The sequence below is a fragment of the Artemia sp. Qi Xiang Cuo genome, chromosome 3, assembly GCF_049724085.1.
Source record: "Artemia sp. Qi Xiang Cuo chromosome 3, ASM4972408v1, whole genome shotgun sequence".
NCBI classification, from domain to species: Eukaryota; Metazoa; Arthropoda; class Branchiopoda; order Anostraca; family Artemiidae; genus Artemia; species Artemia sp. Qi Xiang Cuo.
The window spans coordinates 78,799,022-78,814,475 of record NC_142796.1 but is presented as its reverse complement, the minus strand read 5'-3'; the positions used below and the strand labels follow the sequence as shown (position 1 = coordinate 78,814,475).

The 15,454-nt window shown below is 36.0% G+C and overlaps 1 protein-coding gene across 1 annotated transcript in view; it reads right to left on the bottom strand.

Annotated features, from left to right (window-relative positions):
* Gprk1 (G protein-coupled receptor kinase 1) overlaps window positions 1-15,454 on the bottom strand; it is a 327,272-nt gene that overhangs the window by 64,153 nt on the left and 247,665 nt on the right. Inside the window, exons 11-12 of the mRNA XM_089086349.1 lie at window positions 14,882-15,023; window positions 12,227-12,401 (exon numbers count right to left, since the gene is read on the bottom strand). Of these exons, the coding sequence (XP_088942475.1) occupies window positions 12,227-12,401; window positions 14,882-15,023 (317 nt within the window). The remainder of the gene's footprint in view (window positions 1-12,226; window positions 12,402-14,881; window positions 15,024-15,454) is intronic.

Sequence of the window (15,454 nt, the reverse complement as noted above, 5' to 3'; positions counted from 1 at the left end):
GACAAAATCATCCAGATGGGTGACCTCCTCAGATGGAATAAATACAATGCCTTTTCTGTTTCTGATTAAAGCAGGGTTAGAGCTAGGACCAAGCACAAAATTTACCTTACATCCATTTACTGCTATATCTGAAATAGAAAGTATAGTAGCAGCTACTGACTGGTTCACAGCTATTATGATAATGGAGCCGTCTGGTCCAAGTCTTTCTAACATTGAACCATAATGGCCCCTGCACTCAGGATTTTGGAGATGTTGAAACAGTTTTTTGGCAATAGCTGTTCTACAGCCCAATGCCAACAGTCTAGGCCTACTGGTCTCATTTGGACCTTCAACACCTAAAGCCAAAATCCTTACTCTAGAGTTATTGTGGTCAGATGTGACAGGACTACTAACCATCCTGTCAGTCAACACAAATAAAACCCCAAAGGGCTACAACAATTTAAACAACAAAATTAAAACACAAAAAGGAAAAAAATTGTCAAATAAATAAAGCAATTAGGCTACAAGCAGAGGGAGGCCCTCAGTCAATAATAAATTAAGCAAGCAATATAAGGAATTGGGAGTTGCAATAATCCCCCCGCCCCTTTTTCCCAAAACCCACCCAATACAAACTTTGAGATAGCCATATTTTTTTTAATAGTTCAAACATCAGATAACAAAAACTCGGGGTCGAAGAAAAGACGAATTGAAATTCAAATGATCGAAATATATTCATAATTGCTGTTTCCCTAGTAGGATAGCTCTGTGCCACGGTTTGTTGTTTAAAACGCAAGGGGCTCTGCCCTTTTGGGTCCCTGACGCGTGTACACTCGCTTTGTTGTGCCTTTTTTGACCTTTGGCTTGCTTTGACTGTTAATGTGCTTGCTGCAAACTCCCTCAGATTCCTGCATATTGCAACTCCCAATTGCTTGAAAGCGTTCATCAAACCTTTTTATACCCTGCTTTGAAACTTAGTGCTGTGCCTGCTTTTGACTTGTATTGCTTGCTTAATTTATTATTGACTGAGGGCCTCCCTCTGCTTGAAGCCTAATTTTTTTATTTATTTGACAATTTTTTTTCCTTTTTGTGTTTTAATTTTGTTGTTTAAATTGTTTTAGCCCTTTGGGGTTTTATTTGTGTTGACTGACAGGACGGTTAGTAGTCCTGTCACATCTGACCACAATAACTCTAGTGTAAGGATTTTGGCTTTAGGTGTTGAAGGTCCAAATGAGACCAGTAGGCCTAGACTGTTGGCATTGGGCTGTAGAACAGCTATTGCCAAAAAACTGTTTCAACATCTCCAAAATCCTGAGTGCAGGGGCCATTATGGTTCAATGTTAGAAAGACTTGGACCAGACGGCTCCATTATCATAATAGCTGTGAACCAGTCAGTAGTTGCTGCTATACTTACTATTTCAGATATAGCAGTAAATGGATGTAAGGTAAATTTTGTGCTTGGTCCTAGCTCTAACTCTGCTTTAATCAGAAACGGAAAAGGCATTGTATTTATTCCATCTGAGGAGGTCACCCATCTGGATGATTTTGTCAAGGAGGTCCAAGTTGATGCCAGAATACAACAATTGACATTGGCCTTTAAAAATCCAAGCCGATCAATTATCCCTTTGGTTTGCACCTTTAATCAGGATGTTCAGTTCACACTGAAAATCTCTGTTTGGGGTGCAAGGTATACAGTTAAGCAGTTTATCCCTCGGGCAATTCAGTGCTTTAATTGCCAAGGTTTTGGTCACGTGGCCTCAAATTGCCGCAGAGGCAGAAGATATCTACTTTGTAGTGGACAACACATTCTTGATGAATGCCCCCAATCTAAAACAGTAAAGGAAGATAAGATACTCAAGTGCCCTAACTGCAATGGTAACCATGATGCTAATGCCAAGGAATGCCCAGTATTCATAGAGAAGAAAGCAATTGTAAGTTACTCTTTCAGCAATAATGTCCCCATGAGGACTGCTGCTGAGGTCTTGAAGAAAGGACTTCCTAAACATACAGAACACATCCCTATAGTACACACATACTCTTTCCCTCCACTGACTCCTAATCAACCTCCAGCTGAGGACCTCAACATGAGGTACATGGCCATGTTTGAAGGTGTTGCAAAGGAGATCTCTGATCTAACTTAGGTTATTACATCAATTTGTGAACTGCTTTCTAAGTTAGCACCAAGACCTTTTCAAAATGCAGTCTGTAGCCTAAATAAGCCAGTTGAAAAACTTAAATAGAGAAGGTTCATTCCTTCCCACAATGTCAGGAGATACGCAGCCCTGACCTAAATAGCCTAAATAAGTCAATTGAAAACCTAATAAGTAGCCTAAAAAAGTCAGTTAAAAATCTAAATAGAGAAGTTTCATTCTTTCCCACAATGCCAGCAGATACCAGCAGCCCTGGCAAAGCAGAAAGGAAACGTAAAGGAAAGGAGTCTGTACCCAGCCCAGAAGGTGCTACAATACAACCTAGGGCCAGACCTAGGTTGGCTCCTTCTCAAACAACTGACTAGTTATCTCTCCATCGTTTTCCATTGGATATAGCATGGTTGACTAAGCACAAACTTGTTAAGTAATTTGGTTAAGACTACTGGTTTGGTTCATTCCCTAATTTTTTTTTCTTATTTAATTTTTTTCTGCATGTTTCCTGTTTTAGAGTTGTTTATTTGTTTATAATTTTATCTAGGTGACAGGTTAAATTTATTATTTAATATAATTGACTTGTATAAAAATTGTATTTTCTGTTTGATACGGTATTTGCATCATTATGGTTACTGTTTATAATTTATGGCAGGTGCTGATGACGATTAACCCCTAAAACAAGCAAGATAAATGATATATGGTTACATATTATTTTAATCTTGATGGCCATGATGCCCCTCCCATATTATTTTATTTTAGAGTTATCCTTTTTCTATTTTATTTGTTTCATTATCCTTATCTATCCTTTCATATTTTATCTGATTAATTTTCTGTATACGGAGGTACGTAATAGGTTATAATGTAAAAATGTATTATTTATTATAATTGTGTTGTATATGTATTTTAATTGCTGTATGACTAAGCACAGTTGCATTATTTTGATTCCTGTTTTTCAATGCAGGCAGTTGCTGCAGGTGAATTACTCCCTATCAATAGCAAGGCACAGAAGGCACAGAACAATTGAGCGATACGAACGCATATGACCTATTGGTCGAACGTGTCAAACCCCAAACAACAACAACAACTCGGGGTCGACACAACCCCCCCAGAATCCGGGTGCAAGTGTTTTAAGTAATGCCCCGGGGGCGTTTAATGTTTTTATGTAGGGGTGGTCGTAAAAACCTCGTAGGTGGCTCATTTGATTGGTAGTTGAAAGTTCTGATTACCTTACTCACCCTCCCCTCCCCCACACACACACACCATCTTTTCCCCAAATTCATCCAATGAAAATTTTGAGATACCAAGTTTTTTTAATTACTCCAACGATCAGATAACAAAAACTTCGTTGTCCACATACCCCCCCCCCCAGAGTCCGGGAAAGGGTTGTAACTTATACCGCGGGGGTATATAAGGCTGTTATGGAAGAGGTGGTGGAAAAACTTTGGAGGGGACTCATATGATTATAAAACTGAAAGTTCTAATTCCCCTTTTAGGAGTAAAAAGTGATCCAATGACGACTAGCCCCCCCCCCCCCCTCCCTCCCAACCTTGTTTTCCCCGAATGCATCCGATCAAAACTTTGAGACAGCCATTTTGTTCAAAACAGTTTAAAGATAAAATAACAAAAACTCCGGGTTGAACACAATCCCTCAGAGCCCGGGAGCAAGTGTTGAAAGTTATGCAACGGGGGCATATAAGGTTTTAATGTAAGGAGCGGTCATGTAAACTTCAGAGGTCGATCATTTTATTAGGAATTGGAAGTTCTAGTTACCGTTTTCAAAGTTAAATGGAGTGCAGTTATCACCTCCCCCCCTTACATACCCACTTTTCTCCAGATGCATTTAATAAAACTTTTGAGATAACCATTTCGTTTGAAATAGTCCAACAATTAGATAAAAATCAGGGTTAATATACGCCCCCCAGAGCCTGGGGGAGGGGTTTTAATTTATGCACGAGGGCATATAAGGTTTTTATGGAGAAGGTAAACTTCGGAGGGGACTCAAATAACTAGAAATCGAAAGTATTAGTTTTGTTTTTGAGAGTCAAAAGTAATCTGATGGCAACTAACCCCCCCCCTCCCCACCAACCGTCTTTCCCCCAAATGTGTCCGATCAAATTTTTGAGATTTTCATTCTGTCAGAAATAGACCAAAGATTATATTACAAAAACTCCGAGGTTTACTCAATTCCCCAGAACCCGGGGGGGGGGGCAAGTGTTGTAAATTGTGCCCCGAGGCATATAAGGTATTTTGTGGAAGAAAGGATATGATAAACTTCGTATAAACTGAACGATCGTATAAACTGAAAACGAATTAAATTAAAAATATTTTCTTTTTACAACATTAAAAATAAAGATAAAATTACAAAAAAATTAAACTTTGAACTGATGGGGTTTGAGCAATTGATATAATTATATATCAAATATTCAGTTTAATTTTATTAGTTCTTTCCGAGACCATTCAAGACAAATATAGCTTCATCAAAAACAAGAGGTGGATACTGCTCCCTTCCCTAACTTTTTGAGATTTTCATTTTGTCAAAAATAGACCAAAGATTATATAACAAAAACTCCGAGGTTTACTCAATCCCCCAGAACCCGGGGGGGGGGAAGTGTTGTAAATTATTCCCCGATGCATATAAGGTATTTTGTGGAAGAAATGATATGGTAAACTTTTCGTATAAACTGAACGATCGTATAAACTGAAAACGAATTAAATTAAAAATATTTTCGTTTTACAACATTAAAAACAAACATAAAATTACAATAAAATTAAACTTTGAACTGATGGGGTTTGAGCAATTGATATAATTATATAATATATAATATATAATTATTCAGTTTAATTTTATTAGTTCTTTCCGAGACTATTCAAGACAAATAAAGCTTCACTACAAACAAGAGGTGGATACTGCTCCCTTCCCTAACTTTAAAAGTGTAAAGCCTACTGCGTCATTGGTGCTTCAATGAAAACGAATTATATTATAAATATTTTCTTGTTCAGTTTTTACAACATTGAAATAAAAATAAAATTACAGTGAATTAAAATCTTGAATTGGTGAGCTTTCACCAATTAATAGCAGTATATGAAACATTCAGTTTGATTTTATTTGTACTTTCCAAGGCTATCCAAAACCCATATAGTTTTCAATAAAGCGCCAATGACGCAGTAGGTTTTAGAGTTTTACAGTGAGAGGAGGCAAAACCCAAACTCTTGTTTGTAGTGATTTTTGTTCTTTTCAAGCTTGATTTGCATATTCAATTTAAACTTTACTCGTTTTAAGATTTATTTATTCATTTATATTAGTACCTGTAGTATGTTTTTTTGTTATGATTGTTTATTTAATTTCTGTTCGTTTTGGGTTTCGTTTATTCTTTAATAGTAGTTTCTGGTCGTTTGAGTTTGAGTTACTGTAGGTTTCTATTTCTTCTGATCTTAAGCTTAATATGGTCTTTACTTTTCTTTAAACTTCTTTTTTGGAAAATTTTTTTTGTTTTAATTAATACAAGAAATGGGAGCTAATTTTCTGTCATCACAAGATCTACCAGAACGGGTTGTCAGATCTCACTCAAACTTAATGGGAAGCAAGAGGAAGTGCCCTGGTTCCATTCTTTTGGGAGTTCGTACTTGATCTAGCCAGTGTGGAAGTTCCTAAGATCTTGTCATCCCGACATCTACCAAAAAAAGGTTATCAGATCTCAACCCAACTTGATGGGATATAATAATGAATGGCGTAGTTGTGCCCTCTTGGCTATATGCCCCACCAGGTTATGCGTGTGGGAAAAAGGGGCTTGTCATAAGGAGATGGGGAGTTTAATGGGAGGGGAAGGAGTTTAAAGGGGAAGGAAACGCCAGGGTCCTTAAATTCTCATTATTAGGGGAATTCGGTTTAATCTAAGACAAATTCGGTATAGGTAGGATTAATTATCTCAATGGTGCTTTTTTTTTATTCCGTACCAATTTTAACTTCTGTAGGGAAGGGTACTAGAAAAGGCTGTAGAATCTCAGCCAAATTTGCCAGGAACGAAAGTAAGCGTCCTAGTTTTGGGAGTTTTTGCTTAATTCAACCTGTTTGGTGGGAGGGAGTTCCTAAACTCTTATCAGTCTGACATTTACTAGAGGGGGATGTAAGATCGTAAAACCTTTGTGAGAAGGCAGAATTTCTGTCCTAGCAATGTCCTTAGAAGATCTGGAGCCAAATGCATGTTTTGAGAACAACCAGAAGTATTTCTCAGATATCAACTAAACTTATTCGAAAGTAGGAATTGATAAGCTACATCCCTCTTTTTGAACTCAGGGACCGATTCGACCTGTATCAGAGAGAATGTAAGAGAGTTCTCCTAAATTCATGGCATATACATATTTGCTAGAAGGGGATATTAGACCCCAACCAAAATTGAAGAGAGCTAAGGCCAGGCTCATAGCTGTGCCTTTTCTATTCTGCACTTGATCCGTCCACTGTGGAAGGAGAGGATGGGGCATTAAAATCTCTTTGTCAGCCTAATTGCTCGACGGACAAGTGGAATTTATCTAACAAGACTAAACCAACAGTCACGGTTATGGTCTAGTGTGTCCGTGCTCGATCGGACCTTTGCGAGGAAATGCTACATTCCTGCCATCCACATCCATAAGAGTACACCTTTGTGCATTGATAAAAATATCAGTTGAAATTTGCAGGTATTTGGAGCTAGGACTTTTGTAAAGCTTTTAGAGGGTTCTAATCAGAATCCAATCAGATTTACATTGCCGCTTGAGTTTCTCCTTTCCTGGCAAAAACACCATAAGTTGGAGCCTTATTACTGGAGGTCTAGTTTTCCTTTGGGATGTAAGGTTGTATGTCTCTCCCAAAAAAGTTCATTCACATAGAGCAACAATTCTCCAGGTTCTTGATAAGTCACGACTTGTCTACACCTGGCCATGACCTACCTGCACCAAAAGATACATCGAAACGAATAAGACGTTATCAAGCTTAAGATCAAATTGCTGCAGAATAAACAATTCTGTAATCTAGGAAAGTACTAAAAAGAAGAAGCCTTTAGAGCCATTCCCCTAACGTGACAAAAAAAGAAAAAGAAAAAAAAGAGCCCATGTATTTTACAGATAAGGATAGACAAGTGAAGCGCAATAATGAGGATATGAAAGATTATTTCTATTTAGTTCAGCAAAATCAACTAAGTAGCTATTTTCCAATTTTACAGAAGACTAGTTCTTTATTTAGAAAAGTTTCTTCGACTAAAATTTATTAGAGAAAAAAGATAAGTGAAAGAGAATTATCGACCAAAATAGACAAGGGATTTTAATTTGTAAATTTGTCACAGATTTTGGGAATCGATGGGTTTGGAATAGAACGCTTACATCCAGACCTAATCATAATTTAAAATTATGAATTTGATCTTTTTTCTTTGGGTCAAAACTTCTGACTTTATATTTATTTATGTTTTCAATTTACACAGTGGTTCTTTGTCCTGCAAACGTAACCTCCATTTTCCGATAAGAACAGCATGGACTCTTATCAAAGTTTTCTCTTTTCATTTCTTCCAGGGCTTAGGAATATCCTTTTTTTCTTGTCTAATTTGGTTTAACCATGGAAATTTACATCTCATAACAAAATAAATTATCGATTATTGTCAAAAACCAAGACAGTTTTTGCTTATTACAACAATTTCGAATCCTGAAATTAAAAAAGGTCTTTAAGACACGAAGACATCTAGTTGTCCAAAAAAGCTAAGGGGTAATTAACGCATAGAAAACATTAAACTCAAACAAACTTCTGTTCTAGAGTGTTCAAAATTATCTCGTCCATGGAGAATGCATTGCTTCGGGAAAATTAGAAGTTTAGGACAAGTCAAATAAGGGACATATCAAAAATCTAGGCATTGCTGACAAGAAGTATTGAGAAACAGAATATTGGAAAATGCGGAGCTTGATCAGAAAAAAAGAATTGTAAATAGAAATATGCTACGACTTCCAAGCTTAGTTTGCGATTACTTCAAGGGAAATCCTGGAAAAACTTCAACGCGAAATAAAAGAAACAGGAAATGAAAGGAATTCTTTTGAAGGCGAATGCAACTGAAGGTTTCTATTAGAAAGAAAAAATCCATTTTCAAGCTCAATTTTTAGGGAAAATGCTACTTCACAATCAAACTAGTTAGTATACAAAACGGTTTTATTAATTTATATCTAGTAATTGCATCGATCATTCCCTTAAACTATCAGACCCAAGCCCTGTTCGATAATAGTTTAAGTTAGTATATTTCAATACCGTTGTGAAATATTACAACTAGGAGCATTAATATGCCCTCGGCTAACACATTCGTCGATACCCTTTTTCTATCCAACCCCCATCAGACGTTCTACCCTGTCCCTCTTTTAAAGTGTTCTCCTGAGGATTCAGTATACTACTAGCGAGGTAGTTTACATTAATGGCTGAAAACCAACAGCTACCTTAAAAGAAAGGGTTTGTTGTCACTAAATACGTCACCAAGCATGATATACTATACCATGAGACGTAAACCCAAAAGTTGAAAACGGTCACCAGTATTGTCCTGAATTTTTAGGACCCTATGGACGTATTGCTAGTGAATTATGTACTAGGCAATGATCTTGTCAAATATCGAACTTTTCTACCGCATAACAGTGCACGAATACATATGAACATCACCAGAAGTCTCAATTTGGAACCAGATAGATCATTTTCTGATTCCCAGAAGGTAGCGTACGAGCCTTTTAAATGTACGTGGATATAGATGAGCTATTGCTACGTCTGATTGTTCTGATCATTCTGATTGTTCACTTATTATCACCTACGTGCAGATTAAACAACTTGCCCTCAGGGGCGTACCAAACCTCTTTTCATTGGGGGCGGGAGCGAACTTCGTGGATTTTACCGAATCGCTATCTGATTTCTGCCGAGTTTTCAGCAGAAATCAGAAATTTTACAAAAGTTTGCCGAGATTTTCGCCTTTGGCGAAAATTTTACCGAATGACCAAACAGTTAGGGGATGGTGCGCCCCCCCCTCGGGACGTCCCTGCTTGCCCTTCAAAACCCACTCTGAACTTCAAGAAACCGACTAACTTCAACAAACTACTTGACCAAAAGTTTCAAGGAGATTCCTGCACAGCTATACAGAATAAGTTTGAATGCCCTGACAATTAAGTGTAAAGGAACCCAAACACATTGATATGAAGCGGAAAACGCAAAGAACGTATATAACATGGTTGCAGAAGAAAATATTGACTTCAGATCGAAACCAAAGGAAAGGTAAATCTCTGATACAAGGTAAAAGCTGATTTGTGACCGTAGGTTAATGCGGAAGGCTTTTCTATCCTCTGACACTGAGACCTTTACGCAAACTGTTCAACGAGAAGAACAAAGCAGTCAAAAAGATTGATAGGACGGACAATAAACTTGAAACAAAGCTTCTCTGGCTGTGGAAGCTACTAGAAAAAGTGATTCTAAAACTGTTTACCGACCGACAAATGAGACGATTAGGAAACACAGTAACCGGACAACCTGGATAAAAAAACAAGAATGGAATGATTCTATTAGATCCAGACAAAATTAACGAGAGGTGGGCTATCCACTTCGAGAAACTTTTAAAAAGACGAGAGCCAACGACTGAGAAAATGTACCCAACACTCACTTTTTACAGCTTGACATCAATACCAAACCGCAGAGCTCTGTAGAGACCATGTATGTAGCAAAAAATGTTCAGAAGGGACGAGCTCCAAACTCAGATGCCATCACAGCAGAAATGCTGGAGTATTGAATAAGAATACGTTTCTTAGTGTAACTTGCCCTTTTTACCATCATATGGGATTTAGAAAAGCTCCCTTTCAACATTATATATATATATATATATATATATATATATATATATATATATATATATATATATATATATATATATATATATATATATATTACCTATATACTATATACTATACTATAATATACTACCCCCCCCCCTACAAAATACTGTTTGTAGGGGGGTAAAGGGGCTTAGAATTTTGTGTTTGGGGGAAGGGGGCAATTTTTTTATCCAGTCCTCTCAAAAAAGGTGAACGCTACGGTTTTTTAATTCTTTGTGCCTTTTGTTATACAGGGTCTTTGGCTATTGAAAATAATTCCACATAAAAATCAAGCAGTCAATTTCATTGCGTAAAATAAGCTGAAATGATGGAAAGTTTTAGATTATGCTGAATTATTGCTGACCAGCACTTTCTTTATTTACACGCAAGCCTTAACATTGACAGCAACAGAGCATCAATGAGGAGCTTTGAAATAACTTTGGGATTATGGGATCATTATGTTCTTTTTCAATCAAACTAAAAAAGTACTATTTTTTGTGTTGAAGTACTCGAAAATAAGTACATTATATTTCAAAGCAAAAATAGGAATATCGATTTGGAATAAAAAAATAAAAAAAAAAATAAAAAAAAAACGATATAAAAGTTTAATTGCCAACGTTTAGGTATTTTTACATAAATTTGACGATCTTGATGATATAATAATTCCGGTAGCAGCAATAGGATCCTCAGCAGTTAAGACAGGAGCGACTTCTCTAAAAGAAAGTTGACGCATATCACAAACTCTTTAAAAACGAATTTAATAAACTACTAAGATCCAAAGTTCCAATAAGTATCTTAAGGAATAAAAAGACTAATGAAACATTTAGTTAATGGCTTGTAATTACCACACCATTTTAAAACTTGTGCAAATTAATTTATAAGCACAACTTTGAGCATCATTTATGTCAAAAGATTTTGGACTACTTTATAATCATCAATTTCAATGACAGTATATTTTGTACAAATTCGACACTATATTTTAAATAAGTCATTGGATCATCTGATAAGCAATGAAATGGTTTAAACCTTAACGGATACACATAAACTGCGTCCAAAAATGATCTTGGCTGCTGGTTTTGTCCCAATTCTAATTTTTAACAATTTCCGAGTATTTATGAAATATTGCATTGTTAAGTTTTACTTCATGACAAGATTGTCCATTTTTAATATAAATATTCTAACAAGAATTAATCGCATAGGTCCAGTAAGCAGGAGAAGACCTTTGGGGACAGGACCTCCTGAAATGTCGAGACTTAATATTTGTTTTATAGCTTCTAATATTTTTCATATATTTTGTTCTTCTCTGTTTTTTTTTTTTTTCTAGATCCGTGCCTTCATGAGTCTGAAAGAGACGCCAGTGTCTTCGAATTCCGTCAAGTTATGGTGAAATATTCCTCAGTTTATTTTTTATAGATAGTACACAAAATTGGAGCTCTACAATAGCTGAATATTTTTAAGAACCCTCTCGCTGAGACATGTTTTGACTAAGATCCGGAAAAAACTAGTGCAATATTTGTTAAAGAAAGAGTTAGAACCAAGTCTAGTGACCGTTGTTAGGCTTAAGGCCGTTACTTGACATATTCTTGCTTCTGAGATAACTGTCAAGAACTTTTCCTGAGCTTTTCACAAAAGGAAGATCAGCAATCAGGCAATATTGATCAGGAGCACAGCTAGGCATATATATAGTTATGTTGGTTTGTGTCAGAAATGAGACACATCACAGGGCAGCCGGTAGACGGCTGTCCGCCGGGGAGCTAGCGTCGGAGTATTAATCATCCATTGTGTATATACCAGCCATCGCTAAAAATTCGTCATTGCGCACGCACAAAGGCAGAGTCAAGAAGACATGTGCAAGCCATGCTGTGTCTCAAAAGACTTTAAAAGAGAAGGAACGAATGCTCATTGCTGTATAGTGCCTAAGTTATGATGAAGAGGATGGAAGAATCATTGAACATCCATTGCCCTGATGATCCATCCTTCCTTTGAGAACAGCTTAGAAACACCTCTTTGGTATTTATCTCAGAGAGGCGCGAGAGCAATGATTTCTTAATTAGTCCTTGGTTCCATCTCCTTCTTTGCACCTTGTAAATTATTTTGACAATTTTAGTGATTCCATTTTAATTTTAGTAAAGACGTAGAAGCTGAAAGTATATTAATAATTAGGAAGGAGAGACAAAAAAAATAATGGTTAGTATCTATTGAACAATGAATATTTTTTGGTTTTAGGCCATTCACATTTTGCATATTAAAACACTCACCATCGTCAATGTCATTCGATCAATTTCATGCTTATCTTTCGTCTTGTGTTGTCTAAAAGGACTGTGCCCTTTTAACAGCTTATATAACATACAGCCAAGACTGAACCAATCTGCGCTGGAATCATAGGCGGTCCCTTTCGATAGGACTTCAGGAGCCATATATCCATGAGTTCCTCTATAAGACAAGAAAAAGAGTTCTGTAATGGATAGATATAAAACCAAAGACTAGAGAAACTCCTACAAAAATATCATCTGAAAAAAAAGGATAGAAGCAGCAAGACATCCTCTATTGCTTATAAGAACGCACATAGAAGAACGAATTATTATAATTTAGCGATGAGTTTGGTTAGAGGAAGTTTGTAGGAAGTTATATCCACTCATTTCCATTTTTGGTCTGGATGAGACCAAACATAAAAGATTATTTAGTTAGAGAAATAAACAACTGAAAAATCTCAAGTTCTTTTTTAACCAAGTATTTTTAAATCAGATAAGAGGCTGCTATTATACTGGTAGGCTATTATGGTATCAACCACTTGGGAACTCTTTTTTCCTTTTTCATAATTTTGAAGTACAAAACTAATGAAAATAGAAAATATCTGGCAGTGCCACTCGTGAGTTAAGACAGTTCCACATAGGTTGGTGACCCTACAGGTCACCAACTAACAATATATATATTGTTGCTAAACACAATTTACTGGCTTTAAGCCCTTTTAAGGCTTACCCCCCACCTTTGCTGAAGGTAAATATAGTGTCATGGGACGCTCTTATTTTTATGATCGTCTGAAAATTGTGTACTGAAATTTGTGAGAACCATGTTCAATTGTTTAAATTCTTAGATAAGCATATAGCTTACTCTTCGTATATAACATCGTAATGTTGTAATTTGTTATTTTTTCTAAATAATCGGTAGACAAGATCTTTTATATTTGGCCTATATTAAAAGATATACCATTAAAAAGTTGAAATAAAAATATTAAAAAGGAAGTATTGTTTCGCAATAAATATTATCCACCCCAGTCATGGGAACGCCTCATTCTTGTCGTTCTTATTCAATCCTATCACATGCATGAAGCTAATCGACATAACTGACAAACGAAAAGTTTTTAAGAGTAATTTTTCTTTTTGCCAGAGTAATGTAGATAACCTATTTTTCGGTCATATCATTTTTCTCGATATTTCCTTCCTATTTGGTCATTATCCTTTTTTCTAAACAGCTGTACGTCACTTCCGAAAAGGATTATAAAAAAATTAAGAATTTAATTATGTTTTTATGGCAGCATAAATAAGAAACCAACAAAAAAATAGGAGATGGAGCTATTTTTCGAGCACAAACATGACTACTGTCTGGCAACAAAAAATCCAGATGCAATTGAAATTAGGAAGACATATGACGATATTACGGAGAAAAGCCTTTTGATTTGTAAAAGCAACTTCACTGATATAATTGAACAATAGCTTGTTTTTGGCAGGGAAAACACAAATTCTATTTTAGAGATGAGCCGTAACAGTTTATTTATGTGCGCACCCATAGTAAAAGACTCTGCCTCTAACAATTGATAGGAAAAAATGCAAATTCCGATATTTGAAAAATATTTGAAATATTTGAAAGATATTTGAAAAATATTGATCGCAAATACCGATATTTGAAAAATACAAGACACATACCTAATCAACGTTTGACTTATCCAGTACAAAATTTTGTAGACTCCCCCCCCCCCTCCCTTGCAAAGCCCCTGCAAGCGTATTTGTTGAGCTAGAGTGCATAGGAACCACACGAGTAAGTCTAGCGAAAAATTTCGAGACATCACAAAAACGGATGAATTTGAAAGATTATTACAAAAGGCATACACATAGGATTTTCACAAGCGAGGACTTTCTCCGTGAATTTTCCGAAATATTTCTCCTTTCACGGTATTGGAAAATTTTGACCTAGAATGCAACATTTTTTGGCTTATAACCCCCCCCCCCTCGCTGACGCTTTCAATCACACTTGCACTTTGACAGCATAAACCGATGTAGGTCAATTGTTTTAATCTTAAATATGAAGATATGGGGAAAACTGTTTGCAACATTGATAATAAAAGCAAGTTATTTGTGAATATTCCAAATGCGTAAAGTTGAATTTCAGTTAGTTTTATTGAATTTTCGCCGAACTGTATTCGTTTGCTAATAATTGGTTTAAACAAATTTTGGACTCGATTAATTTTTCTTTCACATCAATGTGTTTATCATTTTCTAGAAAGAAGAGGAAAATAGAATTGAGGAGAATTTCCCTTCATTTCCCTTCAAAGAAGAGGAAAGTAGAATTGAGGAGAATTTCCCTTCATTTCCCTTCAAAGAAGAGGAAAGTAGAATTGAGAAGAATTTCCCTTCATTTCCCTTCAAAGAAGAGGAAAGTAGAATTGAGGAGAATTTCCCTTCAAGTATAACAATATGGCCTCTTACATTCAACTTATCTTTGAGTTCGACACTTTTGATCGAATACTTTGTCTACTCTTTTGTTTTCTCATAATAAATTCCCCAAATAAATCGAGATTCTTCCAGAATTCTCCAGCCGAATTTAAATTTTATCTCTGAATTAATACTGAATATTTTTCATACGTAAAACAGCCAACGATAGACAAGCTCAGGAAGGAAATTTCAAAACTTACTTACACACTGGCGTGGGGCTTCTTTTTAGAAAAATCACAGGCTAAGCCAAGGTCAGAGATTCGTACATGTCCATATTCGTCCAACAATATATTAGCCGGCTTTAAATCCCTATAAACAATAAATCGTCGATGCATATGCTCTAAACCTGGAAATACAACACATTAAGGATTATCTAAATGTCATCTTGTGACGAAATTAGCAACAACATTAAAACAAAAAAGAAGAACTTGAATCCATTTTGTTGCCAACGGTTATGCTTCCAGGGACATTTTTAATCACCTCAGTGCTTCTTGTACCTTTTTTTGTCCATTGTCCCAGGGCATTTAACTTTTGCCCCTTTATTATCATTTAATTTGGAAGGGTATTCAACGATTATGTCGTTTTTGTTTATTAGTTATTTTCACTCCAGCTATTGAAAAAAGTAGCTATCTAGCCGGAAAATAGTAGTGAACAATGTTGCCAGATTCCAAACATAAGATAGAGCGCGGCCATAAAAGCAAAAATGCAGTGAAGGTGCAATTAAAAGAAACACTTTAGAAAATGCACTGATTTGAAAAATTCAACAAGCAGCCTGCT